Source organism: Boleophthalmus pectinirostris, unplaced genomic scaffold (assembly GCF_026225935.1).
Source record: "Boleophthalmus pectinirostris isolate CB_2022bp ecotype Guang Dong unplaced genomic scaffold, ASM2622593v1 HiC_scaffold_14, whole genome shotgun sequence".
NCBI classification, from domain to species: domain Eukaryota; kingdom Metazoa; phylum Chordata; class Actinopteri; order Gobiiformes; family Gobiidae; genus Boleophthalmus; species Boleophthalmus pectinirostris.
In genome coordinates this window covers 30922777-30950313 of record NW_026571047.1, presented here as the reverse complement: position 1 = coordinate 30950313, position 27537 = coordinate 30922777, and the positions used below count along the sequence as shown (strand labels likewise).

Below are 27537 nucleotides of genomic sequence, written 5' to 3'. Positions count from 1 at the left end.
CACTGGATGTAAACAAGCGTGATTTCTAGAGTAAAGAGACGGGAGGAGGTGTTTCTACTGAGGCTGTGGAGGAGGAAGGTGGTGTCACGCTTGCACGACATTTGAAAAAGGACTGTCGCTGTATTTCTCTTCCCTTAAAAAATCCTCTATACAACCTTTAATTCTGTAAAGTTTTTAAAGTTTTTAAGCAGTGAATACGTACGTCTAAGTCACCTATAATCACCTTTTTATTCAAATGCAAATGACTCAAATCGAAATGAGTCTATAGGTGCCTCCAGTTTTCTGTACTCAGACCTGTAATCACTGGAGCCTTTGCATGATTTGATGTAAAGAAGATGTTTTTCTTTTTATGGCATGGGTACGTTTTGATCAAAGCGTGGAATCACATGTATGCCAGTCGTTTTATTTTTTGCCACGTTTGAACCTTTTAAAACTTCTGAAATGTGAACGCAGGTTTCAGAGAGTGTACAGAAGAGAGTTTTGTACATATTTTCACTTTTTGTTTGAAATGAAAAGGGGGTTTTAAAGGAAGCTTTTGCTGCTGGTGGGTTCGGTGTTGGTAGCGTAGCAAAAGAAAGATTAAATAATTGAACAAGGCTTTTTCGAGTTTTAAAATGTTTTTGTAGCCTTAAGAAAACTTCTCCACAGGGACTTTAAAGCAACAGTATTATGCAAAATCAGCCTTTTTTTAAAGCTTTCTGCCAAGTTATAATGTTTTTCTCTCATCAAAAACATGTCTGAAGAGGTTTTAGAGTCGTCCACGTATGTTTGAGTAATTTAGTGATCTCTCCTGGGCTGTATTCAAACCTTTCTTACGTCATCCAGGCTCCCACCTGTACACGACAACTTCACAAACCTGAAGCAACATGCAGTATTTGTATTCCTCCTGTACCACTGTCACTTGGCTCTACTGCGCATGTCTCCTGCAGAAAGAGCCTCTGTCCTGTCTGTATCATGTCAGTCGATCGCACCGTTACTTCTGCACCACTGAACAATTTAACATTTAATCAAACTTATAAAGACACTGAGAAAACTGAACACAAATGCCTCCAAAAAGAAAATTATATTTTGCAGATTACAAACTGCAAGTCGTGAAATCTGCAGCTGAAAACGATAATCGAGCAGCAGAAAGAAAGTTTGGAGTGAGAGAGAAACTTGTGACACCGGGAGGATGCACCATGAAACTTTCCCTTTTCCTTTGAAATACCACTGAAATTCTCACTTTGAATGTTTTAAAATCTGAAAATCTGTTTTGAATATTTGTTTATTCTGAATTTTAGTTGCTGCAATTTTAAGTTTATTTTTACAGTGGCCGGCAAGTGCAAAACACTTTCACATTTCACGATACACATTAACAAGTTTGAAAACTAAATTACATTTAAAATAGACATTTACATCATAAAACTCCAAACACCTTCACTGGAATCATTTGGACGACTTCAGCCCTGGAAGTACCAATTTCTGCTGAACTAAAGTATCTTGAAAAAACACCATACAAGTGTTATGTATTATTATTATTATATCTGTAATTACTGGGCCTATCCACATGAAACAAAAACTAGCAGAAAGTTCAACACCTTCTCTTTCAGTACCATATTTTTCGGACTGTAAGTCGCACTTTTTTCATAGTTTGGGTGTTTCCTATGACTTATATATTAAAATGTTGAGAGGTTCTAGTCTTGTGTGTGAGTATCTGCTGCTCCTGTTCCTCCTGCACCACTGTCACTTGGCTCTACTGCGCATGTCTCCTGCAGAAAGAGCCTCTGTCCTGCTGCAAGTCGTGAAATCTGCAGCTGAAAACGATAATCGAGCAGCAGAAAGAAAGTTTGGAGTGAGAGAGAAACTTGTGACACTGTGAAAGCTTTCCTGAAGTCACTGGATGGATGGACAAAGTCTGGACTTCAGTGACACCGAAACCATCCTGTCGGGATTCAGAAAGACCTGAATAATTCTAACTGGAACTGACGCTGAGTCTGACGACAGCGACACAGAAGAGGAAGCGGCGCTCTGTTTACCTCCGGAGGTCGAGGAGTTGTTCAGAAGTGACACCGAGGATGAAGAAGATTTGGAGTGAGATGGAGAGTTTGTTAAACTTGTTCTGTTCTGTTGTTTATGTTATAGTTTATCTGAAGAACTGTTCATATGTGACGTTAACAGTCTGTTGTTCTCTCTTCTATTGTTTTTACTACAACTTGACTTTCAACAGGAAATCTCAGTTCTTGGTCTCTGGTTTTATAGAAGACATTTTCCCCAAAAAAGTGCGACTTATATGTGTTTTTCTTCTTCATTATACATTTTTTGGCTGGTGCGACTTATACTACGGAGCGACTTATAGTCCGAAAAATACGGTACTACTGAAAACCGTAGATCTATTTAAAAAAAAAACACAAACAGAGCCGGAAGTTGTCATCGCATGTTTCCAAACTTCTTCCTGGTTTATGATTTAAACGTGAATTGAGCCTATGAAGGTTGTGCTGACCTATGCCGTTTGTTATTTGAGTTCAATATGATCACTGAATACAATCTTTTCGAGTTTGGAACATTTTCTGTAGTTTGACGAACAGTTTAAGTGGAGAGAGGTGAGGAAAAAATCAAAAATTCAAACAAAAAATTGAAAAAAAAAAAAAAAAAAACTCAGACAGGTTTGGTTTGTGTTTGGTACAGAGACAGATTATCAAGGACAAAAAAACGTAATTTACATAATCACGGTCATGTCCGAGGAATAGAGCGTTGTCGGGGGAGACGCACACAGTGAATCAGCATTTTCTTTTCCGTAACCAAGGAGATTAAGCTCTGATATACTCTGATGGTCATAATTTAAAGCTGATCCATGTAACTTTACTCTTACTTGTTTTGAGATGTTGCTTGTCGTTGTTCAAAGTGTAGATTAAGCCCAACTGATCTCCATGTCCTAGTTACAGGCCAGATCTGTGGAAAGGTGGCCCTGCTCACAATAATAATGTCTCATATTCGATGTGTTTTTGAGCTTCTTGTCAAAACTTAAAGCTACAATGTGCAACTTTACGGAGGATTCAATGGAAATAGAAAGTTAAAATCATACTTCGGAACATTCTCCATGGATATAGAGACGTTTAATGCCATAATGTGGAATATTATCGCCAAATGAACAATGTTTCCATGGAGACAAGCAGGGTAAGAGTCAGGTTTGTGGAGACGCAAGCCCGAAAAGTGTAAGGAAGCGTGTTTTTTGGTGCAATAAACTCAACCAAAATGACAAAAACATGCTTTTAGTTTATATATTTTTACTTTTTGTGATAAAGTTACATACTGTGGCTTTAAAACGCGCTGGTGAATGACCAAAAAATTAATAAAAATGATCTTTAAAGCATGCTGATGATGTTTAATTTCCCTCTTTTTCCAGATCAAAAGTGCAAAGTGCGAGCAGGAGGCCGAGGAGCTGCTGTTGCGGAGTCTGCAGTATTTGGAGAGATACGTTTACCTCATTCTGTTCAACACCTACCTGCACCTGGAGAAGAAGGACTCATGGGGGCGCTCTTTCACGCAGTGGATGGAGCAGGTGAGAGCAAATTAAGTCTACATTTGTGCCATTAAATTATATTTTTGTTGATCACATACGTGCCAGTCAAAAGTCTGGACACAGCATCTCATTCAGTGTTTTTTTTTTTTTTTTTTTTTTTTTTTTTTGGTGATGTTTATTATTTATTTTACTTTTCTTGTTGGAAGTAATTTTTTTTTTTTTTTTTTTTTTTTAATTTTGGTGATTTTTTTTTTTTTTTTTTTTTTTTAATTTTGGTGATTTTTCTTTTTTTTCTTTTTTTTTTGGTGATGTTTATTATTTATTTTACTTTTCTTGTTGGAAGTAATTTCTTTGTTTGTTTGTTTTTTGTTTTTGTTTTTTATTTTGGTGATTTTTTTTGTTTTGTTTTTGGTGATGTTTATTATTTATTTTACTTTTCTTGTTGGAAGTAATTTTTTTTTTTTTTTTTTTTTTTTTTGGTGATTTTTTTATTTTTTTTTTAATTTTGGTGATTTTTCTTTTTTTTTTCTTTTTTTTTGGTGATGTTTATTATTTATTTTACTTTTCTTGTTGGAAGTAATTTCTTTGTTTGTTTGTTTTTTGTTTGTTTTTTATTTTGGTGATTTTTTTTGTTTTGTTTTTGGTGATGTTTATTATTTATTTTACTTTTCTTGTTGGAGTTGTTTTCACTTCCGGTAGTGGTAAAACGGAGTTGTTGGTTAAGGCAAGATACCAAATATAAAAATATATATATATATCACAATATTGTTTATGAGTAATTATACATACACTACAACTGGTAACCATTCAATTAAAAAATGTTATGTCAGAAATACTAAGCATGATGGAGAGTGAATTTTTAGTTGCGATGTTGACTTTCTTTTTTGTTTTAATAGTGAAGTTGATTTAATTTATACAGTGCGTTTTTACGGTGTTCTAAATGAAATAACTCTAAATTTAAAGGTCCGAAATTACATAAAATTTACTATTTGGAGCTTTAATTCGTGTTATAATGTTGTTATTTCCTCAAAAACAGACCTGGAGTTGTGTTTTTTTATCTTTAGTTCAGTAGAGATCGGCAGTTCCAGGGCTGAAATTATTCACATGATTCTAGTGAAGGTGTGTGGAGTTTAAAAACGGAGTGGAGCACTTCCTGACATCACAAGGTTTCCATTTGAGAGAAGAAAACACAATGAATGAAACAAAACACAACTCCAGGTCTGTTTGTTTTGTTTCAACATTATAACATAGATCAGAAAATAGTGTAACATGGACCTTTTTGGACATTTTTTTATAGGGTAATAAGTTTTATAAACATTAATTGTGATAATAGAAAATGAAATCAGCATCAGCATTTTTATCAGTGCAGTTAATATTTGATTTTATTAGATAAGTAACGTTTGTGAAATATTCAAGAAAATACTCGTAATTATGAAACTCCATTAGTATGAGGAACCTCCACATTTATGGATAGACAGATTTGTTAGTTCTTATTAATTGGTTAAACGTGGTGACATATTTGGCCACTGAACAACCTCTGTTTTAAAGCTTTAGAAAATGCTGCCAGTGTTGAAAGTTCTTGTATCTGAGCAGACACTCGATTCCATGTTTGAGCTGCTCGATAAGCAAAAGAGAGTTGTCCAAACGCACTTTTCCTAAACGGCACAGAGCGGTCGCCTCAGCAGATCCAGCTTTTTCTGTTTCAATACAAATGCTTTAAATATTTGCCAATATCAGCCAATACTACAGCAGAGACTGATTTAATTTTATTTTTTCCCATTTAACTAGGAGTGTAACAGTACATATATTCTTGCTGAACTCTTTCAGTACGGGACGTTCGGTTCGGTGCAGGGCTGTGCACGAGTGAGTTTTGTGCAATTTGTATGTGTGTTTACATTTGGCCACTACATGTGCAGCTACAGAGACTCGGCTCTTTTAATATTCACAAGGAAACTCGTCCGTGATTGTTTCCCACGGCGCTTTATAGTTAGGTCGGCTGCCTTGACAAAAATTGCTTTGACTACGTCCCTCTGAACCATGTGACTCCTCGCAAAACTACGGTCGTCGCGCCGCCGTCCTCACTTTCGCATTTCGCTGGCATGGACTCTCCACTCCACTTTGCACTGGTTTTATTTTCCCGTTTGTGTAATGTCAAAACAAATAGTTGGTTTTATAAACTCACACATAAACAACAAGCAAATGGTTTTGCGTTTTGTTCCCAAACTGAACCGAAAATGAACCGAACCCTGACCTCAAAAACCGAGTTATGTACCGAATCGAACGGAACCTTGATTTTTGTGTAACGTTACACCCCTACTTTAAAGACGAGATGTGTTTTGTAACTGTTATTTACCTTTTAAGTTCAGTCAAGTCTACTTTCAAAAGGGTTTAGCAGTCTGGTTCAGTAAGTTGCAGTGCAGGGTTCATCAAATACTTTTCTCCATGGAGATTAAAAAAATAAATAAAATTCATGTCTGGAGTGTTTCACAATATGGTGTTAAACGTTTCTATCTTCATGGAGACCAAACCAGACCAAGTGACAGGTCAGATCTGTGGAGAATGTCTGTTTTTTGAGTTATTATTGGGCCATAAAACCACCTGTAATTGAATAAATGTAAAGTGGAGCTGTTTAATGTCACACTGTGGGACATTCCAGACAGAGAAATGACATATCCATGGAAACAAGCAGGTGACGGACCTCCAACGAAAAAGTTATACAGCGCACTTTTAATATTATACGACATTTTGAACCAACTTTGACCCGTAAATCTTCTTAATTACACCAATTTACAAACCAAACTCGCTGAATCAACTGAACCCAATATCTTTCAATAACTGTTTTCTTTCATGTAACGTTTTATTCAAGGTTCCCACAGAACTCGACCTGCCCTTGTCCAGACCCTGAACCGTGCATTTTAATAATTTGGCGTTACTGGAGCGCATTCGTTTGTTTGTACGGACTTTAAACGGTCCACTTTACCTTTAGGGCCACAGCTGTTCAAACCATCACTCGCAAGGTTATGGAGTGGACACAATAGAAGCTCTCGGGGCTTGTAAATACCTCAAGGACAATTCAGGAGGCGCTTTGGTAACACGTCCGCAATAATGTATTCTCGTTTTTCGATTTAAACTCCAAATGGTGAAAAATGTGCGTGAAAATCTGTCTCACGAAATTAGAATATCGTGAAAAAGTTTAGTATTTTTTGTCACTTATTTCAGAAAGTCTCAGAAAATGTGACTATTACTAAAGCTTCACTATGTAACTTTATGGTTGGGGGGGTCCATCACCTGCTTGTTTCTATGGTTACGCCATGTGCTCTGACTGGAATGTTCCACAGTATGACTTTAAACAGCTCTGTTTTACATTTATTCAGTTACAAGTGGTTTTATAGCTCAAAAATACCAAGAAAAACAACATTCTGACTGTGAGCAGTGGGGTCGCCTCTCCACAGATCTGACCTGTAACTTGATCCGGTTTGGTTTCCGTGGAGACAGAAAGGTTTAATGCCATACTGTGAAACATTCCAGACAAAACAATAACATTTCTACGGAGAAAAGCGTTTGAGGGGCCCTTCACCAGAAAAGTTACACAATGCAGCTTTAGTCCACGTTTAATTAAAAAACCTGACTTTCTGAAATAAATGACAAAAAATATTGAACTTTTTCACGATATTAAAATTTTTTTTAGATGGAATTGTATTTGTATATTTATGTATATTTGACTAGAAATAGTGTTAAAGGTGTGTCACTTTTCTACCAGTTACTTGTCTCCATGGAGATGTTCTTGCTTTACCTCCAATATCCCAAAGTGCCATTAAACGTTCCAGTCTCCATAGAAACAAGCAGGAGAATTTACAGGTGAGATCTGTGAAGAGGCGACCCCACTCACAGTCAGAACGCAGGGTTATAAAGGTATTTTTTGAGCAATAAAAATACAGATAATTCGATAAATGCATCTTTCATAAGTCATGGAAGTCCTGGAAAAGTCATGGAAATTGAAAACATGCACATAATTTGAGACTTTCGCATTCAAAAATGGCATTTAAGGTGTTCAAATTTCAAAATATTATATGATATTTGGTGTGTATGATTAGAGCAGAAGTAAATGAAGACAAGGATAAAAGAAAAAGAAAAAAGTTGAAGAAAAGTCTGCATTTAAAAAAAAAAAAAAAAAAAAAGTATGACGTTCTTTTCCTGTGTACATTTTTGAAGGATCACATTTGAGTTTGTGCAAAAACAAAAAAAATCTAAAAATCTCTGTTTTATGACTTCCTCAGCCTCTGATAACCCCAACACAAACAAATTAAAATTAATCAAAAAATACAGAAATAATCCAGTTTTTTTTTCATTTTTTTCATGCACAAAATTTGAGACTTTTGCTGTCAAAAATGGCATTTAAAGGGTTAAAATTTCAAAATATTTAGTAAGTAAATGAAGACATTGATATAAAAAAGTTGGACAAAAATCTGTACTGCATAAAAATATTGTGGTATTCTTTCTTTCGATGTACATTTTTGTCACGAAGGACCACGGGTGTAACTATTTTTAACGGTGCACGAGGGTTAAAAGAGACGACACTAAATGCACTGACAGTATTTTGAATGTTAAAAAATTATAAAATCAAACCATAAGGTGAGTGGAAAGTTAACATTTCATATTTAGCCCTAAAAGTCTGATCAATTCTACACATGGAGGTGCCATAAAATCATGGAAAATTCACTTTAGGTCATGAAAAAGTCATGGAAAATTTTTGAAATTTTGTCAGTGAAAAAGAGTGGGAACCCTGTTAAAACCATATTGTGGAACATTACAGGTAGAGCCGTAGTATCTCCATGGTATTGGACAGTCTCAAAAAGTTAAGCAGTGCACTTTTAAGGGAATTAAACCAAAGATACAAGGATATTAATAGACATTAGACATGAATATAACTTCTTGTGCTCTTTTTAAAGATAATAAAGTACATAAAAAGACAAAATGAACATCTTTGGATTAATTAGACGTTAATAGTTAGATAAACTGTATTATGTTTTTTTTTCTGCTGTATATAATTTCTGCTCATAGTGACATTTCACCATAGCGACCAATTTACGTTAAGTTACACAATGCACCTTTAAATGAGTACTTATTATTTTGTACTCGTAAGTGCGTTGGCGTGAAATGGCGAAGGCGTTTCTCCACAAAAATGTTTAAAATTCAGAATGCACTTTTTCCAGACACAACATTTCCAAAAGCGTCGCTCCCGACCTCCTCATTTCGTATTCTCCGTCTAAGTTTCCTCCAGACTAAAGCAGAAGTCGGCCGGTTTCACAAAGGGCCGCGCGTCTGATTTGTGGGAGCGGCAGACGGCAGCTCAAACACACAAACCAAACAAATAAAAAACTGGAGAGATTGACAAATGTGCTGCCATGGCGACGGGGGTGCTTTCCTCCATGTTTGTGAGGCCGGGTTCATTTGAAGTCAGGACGGCGCCAAGAGTCTGTCTCAGTTTTTCACACATTCAAAAGATGCGATATTTAGCTTTCAATTGTTAATCACCATGGCAACAGTTTTAATTTATGATCACCTGGTGTATTCAGTGCAATGGCCACGTTTACATGATCTTTCTTAACTGTTCTGAATTAAAATATTCTCCTTCGAGTTTACAAGGATATGGGCCTGGTCAAGCAGAAGTAAACATCAAGGCCAAAAATTCAAGTTAATGCATCTGATATAAAAATGTATTGAACAGATACATATGTACTCTAGTTTATCAAACTGTTGACCTTTTTTCTGTACCATTTTTGGTTCTAAAGTTCCATACGTTTTAAACAGACCATGTATGAAACATGGAACAAAAATTATTTCCCAAATTTCAAAGACCCAAAAATCATGTAAATAAATGGATGTATTTCATCATATCTTGTGTTATTCCATCTTTGAACTGTTGATGAAGGTACAGGATTTTTCCAAAAAAAATGTATTTAAAATGATAAAAATTTGCTTGGAAGGACTGACATATTTTATAGAAATAGTTTCCTTTCATTTTGAAGTAATATTAAAGTATTTGGAAGAAAAAAGCGACAAATTGTGTAAAATCCTGCACCTTCTACTTGCTGAACAATTTTCCCTCCGTTACTTTTCCCTCCGTTACCATGACCTTTCTTAATAAAAAATCTCATTACTCAAAAAGTAAGAGGTTTTTCAACCTAATCTTGTACCATATGGTAGAAAACTATATGAAGCAAATATTCAAACCAGTTTGTTAAGGATATGTAAGTGAGAACCAAGAGTTATCACTGTTTGGATTTATTGCCCAAAAAGTGACGCATATTTCATTCCCTCCGTTACCGACATGAGTTTTTAAATTTTTTTTTAAGAATATCACAGGTTTAACTTGACCCTGTTGGAGTGTAACTCTTTCCTACATTCTGATACTTTACTTATTTCAATAGTCCCTCTAGTTTCTGAATAAGAGACATTTGAATGTAAAAAATCTGCCCCTGTTTCCCTCCGTTACCACTTGACCAGACCCATATAACCCGAACCGAATTGAGGTTTACATGAAAAACTCGTTAAATTGTCTTTATTTAATTCCGCTCAACGTCTGGAGGTGGGGAAGGTTCTGATTGGACAGAGACACAAATGTATTTACGGCGACCGGAAGAAAACACACACTTCAGCTGCTACCGGCTTTTCCGTCATCTCGGTTTGTCGTTACTCCACGGACACAAACACGATCCAAACTTTTTCCGCAGTCGTTCCGATGATAATTGCGCAGCGGCTGGAGAATTCTCTCATCACGCTTTACGTCTGTCGGCTGAGGGGGAGAAGGGAAGAGTGTCGGAGAAGGAGGAAGAAGACAAACTGAGTGTGAAGCTGCTCTACCTCAGCCCGCTCCCACATCCCGCTCACAAATCCAAAGAGACGTGGATGAAAGTCCGAAGCCACGACTGGTGGAGCCGGATCGAAGGGCGACACAACGAGCACGAACTGAACGACCGGGATTATTTTTAAGAAGAATAAACATTTACATGATCAAGGAATGAATTAATTCGGCTTTAAATCAGAATAAACCACCCACTTACTTCGGAATTGAGTTTAATTCCAGATAATCATTTTCATCAGGAATTAAGTGTTTACATGGTCTTTTTTTTTTCAGAATTAAATTATTTTTATTCAGAATTAAAACTTTCATGTAAACGTGGCAAATGTTTCTGCTGTAAGGGCAAAATGAGAATCCCTTTTTCTTTTTTTTTTTTCTTCAAATGTGGTGTTTAATCTGACCTGGAGTTGTGTTTTGTTTCATTCACACATCTTTGAGTAACCTTTTATTTTATTTATTTATTTTTTTTTAGTTTGTCTACATCTCTAAAGCTCAAAATGCTCTGTTCCACCTTGTGATGTCATGGAGTTGTAGTTTTCAAGTTAACAGCTTATTTTTTTTTACTTTTAGTTCAGCAGAGATTGACAATTCCGGGTCTGAAATCACCCAAAAAAAACTCTGGTGAAGGTGCGTGGAGTTTAAAAACACAACGGAGCACTTCCTGTATCACCACGTGACATCACAAGGTGGAACAGAGTGTTTCAGTGTGCAGGGTTTGTGTGTTAAACATGTGAATGAAACGAAAAAAAAACACAACTCCAGGTCTGTTTGTGGCGAGAAAACAACATTATAACCAAAAAAAAAAAAGCTTGGATAAAAATCAAGATTGTGGCTTAAAATTTAGACTGATAAAACCTTTATTTATTGTTAACTAAATCCACAAAAACTCAAAAATCAGCTTCACCACCTGCTCCTGTCTTTATATATTTTAACTGGCTCCTGAGTGCATCTGAGACTTTCATTTTTGTTTTTCCAAATCTCCAACAAAAACTGGACCAATTTTGTTTATTTTTCCGCAATTTTAAACCCCAAAAACAAGACGAATCCTTTTTGTTTCTGCTGTTTTTCTTGTTTATTTTGATGCTCTTGAAATTGAATTCTCAGGGGGGTATTTTTCTTTTTTTTTTTTCTCGTTTTTTTTTTATCGATTTTCCCGGTGGCATCCCAAATATGAGCAGGGACCAGAGTTGAAAAAACAGTGTGTGTGAAATATGCGGCTTGTTTTGAAAAGCACATATATGAGGTTCAATGAAGTGGCGGTAATGTCCATGTGTGGAGCTATAGAATGTGAATGTACAGGCGACTCAAATTTAAAGGGGCATGGCGTAACTTTTCGGGTGGGGGTCGTTGCTTTGCCTTGAATGTTCCTCAATGTGACATTAAACAGCTCTACTTCACATTTATTTAGTTACAGGTGGTTTTATAGCTCAAAAATACTTAGAAAAACAACATTCTGACTGTGAGCGGGTCGCCTCTCCGCAGATCTGACATGTAACTTGGTCTGGTTTGGTCTCCGTGAAGATAGAAAGGTTTAATTCCACACTGTGAAACATTCCAGATAAAACATAACGTCTCCATGGTGAAAAGTTAAACAATGCACTTTTAAAACTCGATTTTGATACTAACGAATACTCAGTATAGATTCTAATACCACAATGATGATTTTAAAATAACCAAGTTTGAAATATTCAGACACTAGAATTCTGCGCTAGAATGTCGACAGTGATGCGGTCGCTGTATCGAACCGTTATGGTGAAGAGGAGCTGAGCCGAAAGACAAAGCTCTCGATTTACCGTCAGTCTACGTTCCTGTCCTCACCTCTGGTCATGAGCTCTGGGTAGTGACCGAAAGGACGAGATCGCGGATACAAGCGCTTGAAATGAGTTTCCTGGACGCTCCCTTAGAGATAGGGTGAGGAGCTCAGTCACACGGGAGGAGCTCGGAGTAGAGCCGCTGCTCCTCCACGTCGAGAGGAGCAGTTGAGGCTCGGGCATCTGTTCCTGACAGGGATGGGCATGATTAGTCGATTAATCGATGATTGATCATTAAGAATTTCATCGATTACGTTAAATTTTAATCGACAAACCGAATGTATGGTTGCTTGTGCGTAGTCGTGACCGAACAGGTGTGTACATGTGTCTCTGCATCAGAAGGAGCGAGACACAAACAGTGGGTCAGTCTGCAACGAACCGAAGCACAAATGTGTATTTAATGATGATTTGTACAAGAAATTCCACGCTTTCCGTTGCGTTCGGGACAAGTGTGAGTCCATGTGCACAGTGTATAAAGCAGCACATATGTTTCTGTGTCCAGTGGGAAAAAGTTTTACCAGGTGAGAGTCGCTCAATGTGGATGACGAGGCCCCGCCCCCCTCCCCCCGTACGCTGTCCTGGTTTTGACAAACGCAAATCTGGTCACACTAACCTGTATTCACCTGAGTCATGTCTTTTAATCCGACAGAAGTTGAACCACATCAGCGACACAAGAGCTGGAGTTTTATCTTCGCTGAGTTTATGCAAATTAGTGATGTGGTTTTAAGTTTTGTTTCTGTGAGAGTTGCACAAAACTGAATTAAACACATTATAATGTCAAACGGGCTGATGTGGCTCTAGAGTCGTTACGGTTTATATGTCGTAAAGTTGAATTTATTTATGCAGATTAGTAGTGCAGATAGTAATAATAAGGATGATCATTTTAATTTAAAAATGTTAATGATTAATCCATAATCAATCGTTAATTCTTCCGACGGTTGATTAAGAAAATTTCATCGAATGCCCATCCCTAGTTCCTGAAGCCTCCTGGACGCCACCCTCAGGAGGTGTTCCGCGCACGTCCCAGGACCCAGGACACGCTGGGCTGTCCTGGGAACGCCTTTGGGTCCCCCCCCCGGAGGAGCTGGAGGACGTGTCTGGGGTGAAGGAAGTCTGGGAGTCCCTGTTTAGACTCCTGCCCCGGATGAGCAGAAGAAAATGGATGGATGGACGGGACAGAAAATCGCTTATATCTGTGTAATCCCTCAGTGACTCCATGGAGATACACAAGTTTAATGCCATACTGTGGAACATTCTAGGCACCCTCCTTGACCAGAAAAGTTTCTTAGTTTATTTTTTGTAGTTTTTGTACAATAGTCTGGCCTGAGGAGCCAACAGTAGTATGTATTTTTGCTTATAGGGTCCATATTACGCTATTTTCTGATCTTTGTTGTTATAATGTTGTTTCCTCATCACAAACATTAAACTCCACACACCTTCACTAGAATCGTTTGGCTCCATTCACACCAGAGCATTTTGAGCTTTAGGGATGTAGACAAACTAATCAAAGTGTTACTCAATGAATGAACGAAGGAAACAAAACACAACTCCAGGTTTGTTTTTGAAGAGGTAACAACATTATAACACGACTTAAAGCTCATAAGAGTCAATTTTGTGTAATATAAGACCTTCGAGTCACTGAATTCCGTTTAAAAAATCATTTAAATATGTAAAATCACACATTATAGCTTAATTCATGCATGTATTCAGCTTAATTCTGTTATTTACCGCACCTTTTCCCAACAGCATCCACACATTTCACACATTTTCCAGCAACACCGCTTACCACAAAATAAAATTATGTAACGGAATTTGCATTTTAATGTCTTTCCTTGTTTGATAAACCTATGGAGAATACAATTTACTATTACAACACCCGGGAGCGCGACTCGACTCCGCTTTATTTTACGCAACTTTGAAAATCTGTAGCGTTTTCTCGAAGTCTCATTAATAATTGAACACTTTGCCTTGAGCGTTCCAACTACAAGGTGAGTTATAATGAAATTGAATTGCCCCGGAGGATGCGTTTAAAAGTGATCTTCGTCTTTGTGTTTAAGCCGGATGCCCTGGAGATGAGTTCGAGTCTAAATCGGCAGATAAGACCGGGACCCTCGTGGCCCATTAGGAACGAGCGAAGAAAAGGAAGAGCCCCCCCCCCCCCCCACCCCCCCCCCCCCCCCCCCCCCCACGGTGAAACGAAAACTTTTTTAAGCGGAGAACTGAACTAAAAGAGCAGCTTAAAGATGTGTTATGTCACTTTTCTGGTAGAGCTTGTTTCCGTGGAGTTACTTTGCCTAAAATATTCCACAGTAGAGTATTAAATTCGCTGTGTTTTTGTGTTTGAGCGGTTGGTCTTGCCTCGGTACGGATGTATTGCATAAGCAGCTCTCAAAATCTGTACGCTGTGTGTGATTATGAAGCGTTTTACTGTTTTACTGATCAGGAAGTGCGCGTTTAGCATGCTAGTTGTTTGTATGTTTCCATTCAGGTTTTAATGATAGAAGTTTATATCTGGTTCAGTCCTGGTTCAGTCCTGGTTTAGACCTGGTTTAGACCTGGTTTAGACTTGGTTTAGACCTGGTTTTGACCTGGTTTAGACCTGGTTTAGACCTGGTTTAGACTTGGTTTAGTCTGGATTTAGATCTGGTTTAGACCTGGTTCAGACATGGTTCAGACCTAGATTAGTCTGGGTTTAGACCTGGTTTAGACCTGGTTTAGACTTGGTTTAGTCTGGATTTAGATCTGGTTTAGACCTGGTTCAGACATGGTTCAGACCTAGATTAGTCTGGGTTTAGACCTGGTTTAGACCTGGTTTAGACCTGGTTTAGACCTGGTTTAGTCTGGATTTAGATCTGGTTTAGACCTGGTTTAGACCTGGTTTAGACCTGGTTTAGACCTGGTTTAGACCTGGTTCAGACATGGTTCAGACCTAGATTAGTCTGGGTTTAGACCTGGTTTAGACCTGGTTTAGACCTGATTTAGTTTGGATTTAGATCTGGTTTAGACCTGGTTTAGACCTGGTTTAGACTTTGTTCTGACCTGGTTTAGACTTCATTTTGATTGACAGCTATTGAAGTTTTTTTTTTTAATAAGGTTTCCATTTATTCTATTATAATACATTATAAGACATGATTTAGACCTGGTTCAGACCTGCATCAGACCTGGTTTAGACCTGGTTTAGATCTGGTTCAAAACAACTTCATGTTGACTGACAGCTATTGAAGCCTTTATTACAACGTTTCCATACAGTCTGTTATGAAACATTTTAAGACCTGGTTCAGACCTGATCAGGAAGTGCGTGTTTAGCATGCTAGTTGTTGGCGTTAGCTTCACCGTGACAGCAAAACTCTGACCTGGCCTCTAAAAAAACTCATTTCGGTGAATCGTTTGGCTGTGAGAATCTGGTACAGTGTGTTTTAAAAGGGCACTGCGTAACTTTTCTGGGGGAAGTGTTGGCCGCCTTCTCGTTTCCATAGTTACTTTGACTAGATTGTTTTTAAGTACGGCATTAAAGGGTCCATATTACGCAATTTTTTGGTCTGTTTTAAAGTTTTAGACAAACTTTATTTATCCACAAGGGGAATTATTTGGACACAGAAGCTCACACTGGTGTCGTCGTTCTCGAGACCGAACGTTTTTTTGTGGACTTGGTTTCGTGTCGGACTCAACCGCATTTGGACTCGGTCTTGTCTCGGTCTTGATGGCTTTTGGACTCGGTCTTGTCTCGGTCTTGATGGCGCTTGGACTCGGTCTTGTCTCGGTCTTGATGGCGCTTGGACTCGGTCTTGAAGACGCTTGGACTCGGTCTTGTCTCGGTCTTGATGGCGCTTGGACTCGGTCTTGTCTCGGTCTTGAAGGCGCTTGGTCTTTGCCTCGTCTCGGTCTTGAAGGAGCTTGGACTCGGTCTTGTCTCGGTCTTGAAAGCGTTTGGACTCGGTCTTGAAGGCGCTTGGTCTTTGCCTCGTCTCGGTCTTGAAGGAGCTTGGACTCGGTCTTGTCTCGGTCTTGAAAGCGTTTGGACTCGGTCTTGTCTCGGTCTTGAAGGCGCTTGGTCTTTGTCTCGTCTTGGTCTTGAAGGAGCTTGGACTCGGTCTTGTCTCGGTCTTGAAGGCGATTGGACTCGGTCTTGTCTCGGTCTTGAAGGCGATTGGACTCGGTCTTGTCTCGATCTTGAAAGCGTTTGGACTCGGTCTTGTCTCGGTCTTGAAGGAGCCTGGACTCGGTCTTGTCTCGGTCTTGAAGGCAATTGGACTCGGTCTTGTCTCGGTCTTGAAGGAGCCTGGACTCGGTCTTGTCTCGGTCTTGAAGGCGTTTGGACTCGGTCTTGTCTCAGTCTTGAAGGCATTTGGACTCGGTCTTGTCTCAGTCTTGATGGCGCTTGGACTCGGTCTTGTCTCGGTCTTGAAGGCGCTTGGACTCGGTCTTGAAGGCGCTTGGACTCGGTCTTCTCGGTCTTGAAGGCGCTTGTCTCTTGAAGGCGCTTTCTCGGTCTTGTCTCTCGGTCTTGAAGGCGATTGGACTCGGTCTTGTCTCGATCTTGAAAGCGCTTGGACTCGGTCTTGTCTTGGTCTTGAAAGCGCTTGGACTCGGTCTTGTCTCGGTCTTGAAGGTGCTTGGACTCGATCTTGAAACTATGATATATGTGCCAAAATAACTGTAAAATACAAATAAATGTCTAAAGATGGTCTGGATTTGGTCTCGATGGGCCGTGGTCTCGGTTTTGTCTCGGTCTCGACCTTGTCACAGTCTGAACCCTCACAGGTCTCGGTCTTGTACTGGTCTCGGAACCCCATGGTCTTGGACTAGTCTTGGTCTTGACTACAACACTAGTTTTAACACACAAACTCTGAGGCTGAGTTCTTCTCTCAAACTGAAGACACGCTGTTCCACCTTGTGATGTCATGTGCTACTGTCCAGGAAGTGCTCCACTGTGTTTTTAAACTCCACACACCTTCACGAGAATAAAATGGATAATGTCGGCCGTGGGATTGTCAATCTCTACTAAACTAAACGTAAAAAGGAGCTGTTAACTTGAAAACTACCACTACATGACATCACAAGGTGGAACAGAGCATTTTGAGCTTTGGAAATGTAGACTTCCATAATATAGGACCTTTAATTTAACTGCATGGAGTCAGATCTGTGGAGAGGCGACCTTCCTCACTGTAAAAATCCACAGTTTTAAATGTTATTCTTTAGCGATTTGCTATTTAAAAATGACAAGTTTAATGCCGTACTGTGGAATATTCCAGGTAAAGCAATAACATCCCCATGGCAACAAGCAAGCGGCAAACCCCCAACCAGAAAAGTTACATACTGCATCAGTGTATTTCCATAAAGTCGTCCTTGTTGTTTTGTGACTTTGAAAGATAATATATATATTTATTTTTTTTAACTTATTTAACCTTTTCACTTTAAGTTTTCGAACACAAACTTTTGAGCAGATGTTGTGAAGGTGGAAGCAAAAATAATGATCCTTTTACGGAGTCCAATGTCGAAGCCCATCTGTCACTGTAATGTTGCATACTCCACTTTTTAGTCCTTTTTTATTAGTTTTGGAGTTTTATTTTACCTTTTACCTCAAGATTATAGTGAGTTTGGTGCCTTTAGTTGTGAAATTTATTTTAGTTAGTCTCATAGATTGTTAGAAAAATTGTAATGTTTGAGGAGAATAAACTTTTTCTTAACACGTATTATCAATTTGACCTCATTAAGGATTTTGTAATATGTTTCCATTCAGGTTTTAATGATAGAAGTTTATATCTGGTTCAGTCCTGGTTTAGACCTGGTTTAGACTTGGTTTTGACCTGGTTTAGACCTGGTTTAGACTTGGTTTAGTCTGGATTTAGATCTGGTTTAGACCTGGTTCAGACATGGTTCAGACCTAGATTAGTCTGGGTTTAGACCTGGTTTAGACCTGGTTTAGACCTAGATTAGTCTGGGTTTAGACCTGGTTTAGACCTGGTTCAGACATGGTTCAGACCTAGATTAGTCTGGGTTTAGACCTGGTTTAGACCTGGTTTAGACCTGGTTTAGTCTGGGTTTAGATCTGGTTTAGACCTGGTTTAGACCTGGTTTAGACCTGGTTTAGACCTGATTTAGTCTGGATTTAGATCTGGTTTAGACCTGGTTTAGACCTGGTTTAAGCCTGGTTCAGACATGGTTCAGACCTAGATTAGTCTGGGTTTAGACCTGGTTTAGACCTGGTTTAGACCTGATTTGTTTGGATTTAGATCTGGTTTAGACCTGGTTTAGACCTGGTTTAGACTTTGTTCTGACCTGGTTTAGACTTAATTTTGATTGACAGCTATTGAAGTTTTTTTTTTTTTAATAAGGTTTCCATTTATTCTATTATAATACATTATAAGACATGATTTAGACCTGGTTTAGATCTGGTTTAGACCTGGTTCAGACCTGCGTCAGACATGGTTCAGACCTGGTTTAGACCTGGTTCAGACCTGCGTCAGACCTGGTTTAGACCTGGTTTAGACCTGGTTTAGACTGGTTTAGACCTGGTTCAGACCTGCGTCAGACCTGGTTTAGACCTGGTTTAGACCTGGTTCAGACCTGCGTCAGACCTGGTTCAGACCTGGTTTAGACCTGGTTCAGACCTGCGTCAGACCTGGTTTAGACCTGGTTTAGACCTGGTTCAAAACAACTTCATGTTGACTGACAGCTATTGAAGCCTTTATTACAACGTTTCCATACAGTCTGTTATGAAACATTTTAAGACCTGGTTTAGTCCTGGTTTAGACCTGGTTCAGACCTGCGTCAGACCTGCTTCAGACCTGGTTAGATCCTCTAAGAAACTTGCTGAGATCGTGTTGAAAGCCGCTTTAATTAACAGCTCTGTAGATGTGACCTAGTTTGAATAGGTCTCTGCTCCGTCTGCTCATTACACTTTCATTATGAGTAAAAAAGACTGAAAATGTAGTGTAATTATACAGATCTTCTCTAATTACCTCCAATTAAAAAGTCTGTATATTTTGTGTAGATCCTGTAGCATGTGTCAAGTCCAATAAAAGTAATTTATAAAGTTCACAAGGATTTAAAGTTTTAATTATAAGAAATATATTTAAGACTTTTATAACTTAAAACTGTTGTTATATTGTGTTACATTTATATTAAAGATGTATTATTTATCTCCATGAGGTCAAACAGGTGTTACAGTCGAGTTACAGGTCAGATCTGTGGAGAGGCGACCCCACTAACAGTAAACCTGACATCAAGCTGGGGAGGTTCTACTGGTATCTATATGGCAAAATGTTCAGCAGTTATCATGGTGGCACAATAAATAATCTGTGTATCGTTCGTGTGTTTGTTTTTCAAAGTAAAACCAAAAATAAGAAAATGAAAAAAATAACAATTTTCTTCTTTTATTTCTCCAAAAATGAAATTGTTTCCAAAATGAAAAAAACGAAGAAGGATTTGTTTTTTCAGTTTTTGACTTTGTTTTTAAATGAATAATGGAAAAAATTTATAACAAACATTTCCTGTTTCATCCAATTTTGACCAGGACTGGACCAGGACTGGACCAGGACTGGACCAGGACTGGACCAGGACTGGACCAGGACCAGGACTGGACCAGGACTGGACCAGGTCTAAAACAGAACTAATCTTGGACTTGAGAGAGAGAGCAGGGTGTCACAAAGTATGATCAGACGGTCCTTTCGCCTGCAGTCACCCAGTGTTCTACGCGGGCGCACCTCTGGGTCCGTCCCGACACTTAGTCCTGGTTTAGTCCTGGTTCATTCCTGGTTTAGTCCTGGTTCAGTCCTGGTTCAGTCCTGGATTAGTCCTGGTTCAGCCCTTGTTTAGTCTTGGTTTAGTCCTGTTTTATTCCTGGTTCAATCCTGGTTCAGTCCTCGTTTAGTCCTGGTTTAGTCCTTGTTTAGTCCTGGTTCAATCCTGGTTCAGCCCCGGTTCAGTCCTGGTTCAGTCCTGGTTCAAACCTGCTTCAGTCCTCATTTAGTCCTGGTTTAGTCCTGGTTCAGCCCCGGTTCAGTCCTTGTTCAGTCCTGGTTCAGTCCTGGTTCAATCCTGGTTCAGTCCTGGTTCAGTCCTTAGTCCTGGTTTAGTCCTGGTCCACACCTGGTTCAGCCCCAGTTTAGTCCTGGTTTCGTCCTGGTTTTAGTCCTGGTTTTAGTCCTGTTTTTAGTCCTGTTTTAGCCCTGGTTCAGCCCTGGTTCGGTCCATAAGGGTCAAAATTGGATGAAATGGGATGAAACTTTTTTTTTTTTCATTTAAACACATCATCGTAAACAACCGTTTTTTCATTTCGGTTTTGGAGACAAATAATGAAGAAAATAGTTGCTTTTTCATTTCCTTATTTTTGGTTTTATTTTGAAAAACGAACGCACGAATGAAAGGCTGCAAAGGCTTTAGAAAACATTAGAGGCCATTCAAAGTGTATAGCTCCCATCCGCTTCAGTGGAGTTTGCAATGGTCAAAGTGTTACAAACGCTGAAAAAAATGTAGAAATAAATGCGTTTTTCATACTAGTGTTGCAGCTTTGATTTGATGTGGTCCAAACTACAGCAGCTTTTCCACAGGCTGAGACCCCATGGAGCCCGGCCGTAGGCTGTGCAGGACATTATAGACCTTTCATCGTGTAATAGCCGCCTCCTGGACCCAGCTGTTCCAATCCCAGAACAAAAACACGGTGTGACCTAGAAACTCCCGGATATTATCGTCATCGTACAGTATCTTCGCTTCAGTGGAGTTTACGATGTGAGATTAGGGTCGCGGTTGAATAATTAGGATAGTCTGAATGCGTAAGGTGCTACTGCGAACTGTTTTAAATGAACTAGTTCTGTTTTTCACATTTTAAGATGTTAAAAATCAGATATTTTAATTTTAATAATGAGCAAATTGAATAAGAAAAAAATAATCATTAAAGGTTGTATAGAGGATTTTTTAAGGGATTTTTCAAACGTTGTGCATGTGTGACACCACCTTCCTCCTCCGCAGCCTCAGTAGAAACATCTCCTCCCGCCTCTTTACTCTAGAAATCACGTTTGTTTACATCCAGTTCAGAATTGCTGTTGAAGTGACCTGTCTAGAAATAATTTAGCGACCGACGCGTCAGTTTTTAGACCCTTCGTCTGTTTCAGTCGCGCCATCGCTGGAAGGGATCTCCCAAAATCAATTCAGTTTGTCTGTGCTCCTTTTCTCCTTCTCTTCTTCTTTCAGCGACCTCAAAAACGGACTTTCTTTCGCGGCGAACTGGTCGTGGATTCTCGTCCGACGTCGCGACAAACTTTGTGCGAATTGCGACGAAGCTAAAGTTTGAGAAAACCTCTAAGAACCGCTGCATAAACCACATAATCCCAGTGAGTCAGTTACACAAGAAACGTATGACAACCTAACAGCCAATAGATAAAGAGGGAGCCTCGTTTTCTATTGGCTGATGTTTCTCTTGCCTCAACACGTCCACAGTTGATGGATTTTCATTCTTTTTTTTTTTTGGTCATCATAATTACAAAGCTGCTGCGTCTCTGTTATGGTATTTTAAACTTTCACTGACAATTTGAAACAAAAAAAAAAATCCTCCATACCACCTTTAAGCCAAATAGAGCTATAAATGTAAAGACTGAAGTTTAGTCTCAGCAGAATCAGAAATGTCTTTGCAAAACTCCATAGGAATTCTTCTTACAGACGTCCGCTCATAATCACGACGGCTGCTGAGCTTTTGATTAGTTTTAGTCGAAGTACGTTTAAAATAGTACTTTTATAGGATTCAAACTGGGCGTTTAATGTACGTAATGAAAAAAAAAAAAATGCCGGGTTTACCTAAAAATACATCTCATAAGGAAGTGAAAAATTATGTAAACTTAAAGTCGCTGACCTTATGCATTCAGAGCATCATAATGACTCACCATGATGAGTTTATAAGCACTTTTCACAACTTTCACAGACCAGAGTAGAGTTTGTTGACAACCACAAGTATGCTAACAGTGCACTTCCTGCTTCTCTGACAATAAAATACTTTACAAATGTGATGATGTAGACAGTACCTCAAAAGCTGCTTAAACGATATTTCTGGACTGGGGCAAAGCTGTGTATTTTTCTAACATTTTCTAACATTGTTCCCTGGTGTCATAGAACTTGAGACCTCGAGACTGTCTTTTTAACGGTCTTGGTCTTGTTTCAGATTCGACCGCATTTGGACTTGGTCTTGTCTCTGTCTTGAAGGCGTTAGGATGCAGTCTTGTCTTGGCCTTGTCTCAGTTTTGGAGGTGCTTGGACTTAGTCTTTGTCTCAGGTGTTCGGACTTGGGATTGTTTTGGTCTTGAAGCTGTTTGGACTCAGTCTTGTCTCTGTCTTGTCTCGGTCTGGAAGGTATCTGGACTCGGTCTTGTCTCGGTCTTGAAGGTGTTTGGTCTCGGTCTTGTCTCGGTCTTGTCTCGGTCTTGAAGGTGATTGGACTCGGTCTTGTCTCGGTCTTGAAGGGGTTTGGATTCGTTTTTTTCTCGGTCTTGTCTCGGTCTTGAAGGTGATTGGACTCGGTCTTGTCTTGGTCTTGAAGGTGATTGGACTCGGTCTTGTCTCGGTCTTGAAGGTGTTTGGACTCGGTCTTGTCTTGGTCTTGAAGGTGATTGGACTCGGTCTTGTCTCGGTCTTGAAGGTGTTTGGACTCGGTCTTGTCTTGGTCTTGAAGGTGATTGGACTCGGTCTTGTCTCGGTCTTGAAGGTGTTTGGACTCGGTCTTGTCTCGGTCTTGTCTCGGTCTTGAAGGTGTTTGGACTCGGTCTTGTCTCGGTCTTGTCTCGGTCTTGTCTCGGTCTTGAAGGTGTTTGGACTCGGTCTTGTCTCGGTCTTGTCTCGGTCTTGAAGGTGTTTGGACTCGGTCTTGTCTCGGTCTTGTCTTGGTCTTGAAGGTGATTGGACTCGGTTTTTTCTCGGCCTTGTCTCGGTCTTGTCTCAGTCTTGTCTCGGTCTTGTCTTGGTCTTGTCTCAGTCTTGTCTCGGTCTTGTCTTGATCTTGAAGGTGTTTGGACTCGTTTTTTTCTCGGTCTTGTCTTGGTCTTGTCTCAGTCTTGTCTCGGTCTTGTCTCGGTCTTGAAGGCGTTTGGACTCGGTCTTGTCTCTGTCTTGAAGGCGTTTGGACTCGGTCTTGTCTCGGTCTCGAGGTCTGACACTCTCGAGATAGATCAGATAGATATAAAAACATGTGCCAAAATAACTGTAAAATACAAATAAATGTCAAAATTACTTGATTTGATCTCGATGTGCTGTGGTCTCGGTCTTGTCTCTGTCTGTCTCTGTCTTGTCTCTGTCTTGTCTCAGCCTCGACTCTCAGAGGTCTGTGGTCTCGGACAGGTCTTGGTCTCGATTAGTGCATTCTTGACTACAACACTTACACTACAATTGTTCGCTCATCAAAAATACGCCTGAAGAGGTTTTAGAGTCATCTATGCGTAATCCAGCGATCTCTTCTTGGCTCTATTCAAACCCCCTTTACGTTTAGCTGTAAGATTCTGTACGAGGCTCCGCCCACAAGCCTTCGTCACCCACGCTCCCACACGACAGTTCTCCATAAATACACAAAAACATGATACAAAACTGCACACGACAACTTAGGAGCGACTTAACGCGGAGAACAACGGGACGGAGGCCAAGTTTTAAATTCAAAACAACAACATTTCCTCCTCTTGACTTTGATTGACGGCTGGTTTCCGTAACAACGCCGCACTAAAGACGCATCTATGTGTTCTGAACGCGTCACCGCTACAGAAATAAACCAAATTGGCCTTTTCTTTTTCCTCTTTTTCCTCTTTTTTTTCTCCTCATTCATCGTTGAGACTCTTAATCACGGACCAGCAGACGGGATCGGAGCATTTCCACCTTAACTCTGTCAAAACAACATCTGCTGCTTTATTCACACTCCAAATTAGCAGCAACTTTAAGTCACTTCAGCGATCCGACTTCACCAGGTTTTTAACGGGCCAAAAACAACCAAACCTCTATGAATCTTTGTTCTAAGAATCTGTATTAACTATGCAAAAAACTATGATATGATTTAGTTACTTTATCTGAACATGTTAAAGGTGCGACTTTCCTGGTTTTGGATCCACTATCTGCTTATCTCCGTGGAAATGTTATTGCTTTGTTTAGAACAGAGTTTCCCAGACTTTTTTTTTCTTTTCTGGGAACCTATGTTTTAAAAGTCACAAACCTTCGCGACCCAAGTCAATGGACATTATTCGTAAAATCACAAAATAAAGGTGAACAGGAACAAAGAGAATGTTTGGTGAATTTTATCAAGGAGAAAGACGGCTTGAAGGTGTTTGGACTCGGTCTTGTCTCGGTCTTGAAGGCGTTTGGACTCAGTCTTGTCTCGGTCTTGAAGGCGTTTGGACTCGGTCTTGTCTCAGTCTTGAAGGTGTTTGGACTCGGTCTTGTCTCGGTCTTGAAGGTGTTTGGACTCGGTCTTGTCTCGGTCTTGAAGGTGTTTGGTCTCAGACTTGTCTCGGTCTTGAAGGCGTTTGGACTCAGTTTTGTCTCGGTCTTGAAGGTGTTTGGACTAAGTCTTGTCTCGGTCTTGAAGGCGTTTGGACTCGGTCTTGTCTCAGTCTTGAAGGTGTTTGGACTCGGTCTTGTCTCGGTCTTGAAGGTGTTTGGTCTCAGTCTTGTCTCGGTCTTGAAGGCGTTTGGACTCAGTCTTGTCTCGGTCTTGAAGGTGCTTGGACTCGGTCTTGTCTCGGTCTTGAAGGTGTTTGGACTCAGTCTTGTCTCGGTCTTGAAGGCGCTTGGACTCGGTCTTGTCTCGGTCTTGAAGGCGTTTCGTCTCTGTCTTGTCTTGGTCTTAAAGGCGTTTGGACTCAGTCTTGTCTCGGTCTTGAAGGCGTTTGGACTCAGTCTTGTCTCGGTCTTGAAGGTGCTTGGACTCGGTCTTGTCTCGTTCTTGAAGGTGCTTGGACTCGGTCTTGTCTCGTTCTTGAAGGAGCTTGGATTCGGTCTTGTCTCGGTCTTGAAGGCGTTTCATCTCTGTCTTGTCTCAGTCTTGAAGGTGTTTGGACTCAGTCTTGTCTCGGTCTTGAAGGTGTTTCGTCTCTGTCTTGTCTCGGTCTTGAAGGCGTTTCGTCTCTGTCTTGTCTCGGTCTTGAAGGTGTTTGGACTCGGTCTTGTCTCGGTCTTGAAGGTGTTTGGACTCGGTCTTGTTTCAGTCTTGAAGGTGTTTGGACTCGGTCTTGTCTCGGTCTTGAAGGCATTTGGACTCAGTCTTGTCTCGGTCTTAAAGGTGTTTGGATTCGGTCTTGTCTCGGTCTTGAAGGTGTTTGGACTTGGTCTTGTCTCGGTCTTGAAGGCATTTGGACTCAGTCTTGTCTCGGTCTTGAAGGTGTTTGGACTTTTTTCTTTTTAAAATGTTTCAATTTACTGTATCAACTGGAAGAAATAAGTTAAGTACAGACACTTTAAACCGCAGATTGATTACACTTTCTGTTTTTTAAAGTCTCTTTTGGTCACCTTAATTTTCACTACAGTTGAATAAAAATTGTTATTTAAATGAACTCAGAAGAAGGAGAAGGGAGGAAGAAGACAAACTCAGTCAACGGCTGCTCTACCTCAGCCCACTCCCACATCCTGCTCACAAAACCGAAGAGACGTGGATGAAAGTACGAAGCCAGGACTGGTGGAGCCGGATCGTCTGAATCACATCAGAAGGGTGACACAACGAACATGCACTGAACGACCAGAATTATTTTTAAGAAGAATCAACATTTACATGATCGAGTAATAAATTAATTCGACTTTGAAATTGGAATAAACCACCCACTTACTTTGGAATTTATAATTTTCATTAAGAACTCAGTGTTTACCTGATCTTTTTTAAAGCTTAATAAATTTTTATTCACAATTAAAATATTTTTATTCAGAATTCATGTAAATGTGGCAAATGTGCCTTTTAATAAATACATTGAATTACAGTAGTTTGGGCCTAAACTTTTCTCTGTGGTGGTCTTCTCATTAGTTAGATGTGGTTTAGCTCTGTTTTTCTCTCTACACCCATGCACGTCTCCTATGGGTGCTCTTATGTAACTGCTTGAGCGAGGGCACCCTGCCGAGTCTAGCCGCGAGGGTGGACCCGACTCTCGTTATCTGGGCCATAGTTTCACGGTCGGCCGTTTTGTGAAGGTTCGACGATCCTTGATTTGATTGTCAGACTTCGTATTCAGATCTGTGTGTTTGTTTCAGTGTGATGTTTTAATGTGACTGGTTCCACTTTGACTTATACAGGCTTTAATATGTCTTGATTTTAATTTTAAAGGGGCTAGTAGCTGATTTTTGCTCTTTTAAAACATAAAAACAGAATTAGTTAAAGTGTGAAATTGACTCTTTTGCTCTTTAAGTCATGTTTTAATGTTGTTTCTCCATCAAAAACAGACCTGGAGTTGTGTTTTGTTTCATTCACACATGTTTGAGTAACTCTTTATTATTAGTCTGTCTACATCTCCAAAGCTCAAGATGCTCTGTTCCACCTTGTGATGTCATCTAGTTGTAGTTTTCAAGTTAACAGCTCCTTTTACCTTGAGTTCAGCAGAAATTGGCAATTCCAGAGCTGAAATGATTCAAATGACTCTAGTGAAGGTTTATGGACTTTAAAAACACAGTGGTGCACATCAGTCGAGTTGAGTTTTGCCTTCACTGTAATGCCTACAACAACTAGCATGTTAACAGCGCATCTTTGTGGTTCATCGATGATAAAAAACTCTTTATAATTTGATACAGACAAAACAGCAGTTGGAGTTACCGTAAGTCGGGCAAGACAGATTTTACTTTTTATTATTTTTGAGTTGCCACACTGGAAATTGTCAGGGTTCCCATGGTCATGGAAATCATGGAAAAGTCAGGGAAATTGAAAATGTAATTGTCTAGGCCTGGAGAAGTCATGGAATTTTGTATATTCAATGAAAGTTTGGGGAAAGTAAAGTAAAGTAATGAAAAGTCATGGAATTTTAGTATCACTTTCACGCAACTACAGCGTTCTGTTACGTTCTCATGAGACGATTATGATTATTTCTTGATCATCTGCGCCTTTTTTTTTTTTTTTAAAGAGACGATAATAAAAGCACTGACAGGATTTTGAATGTTAAAAACTTTAATCCCAAACCATAAGGTGAGTGGAAAGAGTTAACATTCATATTTAGCCCTAAAAGTCTCATCAATTCTACACATGTAGGTGCCGTAAATTCATGGAAAAAAACACTTCTGTTGTGGTTTTTTGTTGTGTTGTCGCGTTTGTATTTGTTGCGGCGTTTGCGTTTGTTATGAGCCCTCTCAGCTTCCGTATAAGATGGCACAACTATAACATTAAAAGCTTCATTAAAGGTTGTATGGAGGATTTTTTTTTTGTTTCAAAT

General features: G+C 39.5%; 1 protein-coding gene across 2 annotated transcripts in view; it reads left to right on the top strand.

Moving 5' to 3' along the window:
• Window positions 1–27537, top strand: part of pald1a (phosphatase domain containing paladin 1a) — a 225728-nt gene that overhangs the window by 181605 nt on the left and 16586 nt on the right. For both annotated transcript variants that reach the window (XM_055150024.1, XM_055150025.1), the window contains exon 19: window positions 3383–3538. In XM_055150024.1, coding sequence (XP_055005999.1) covers window positions 3383–3538 — 156 coding nt within the window. The remainder of the gene's footprint in view (window positions 1–3382; window positions 3539–27537) is intronic.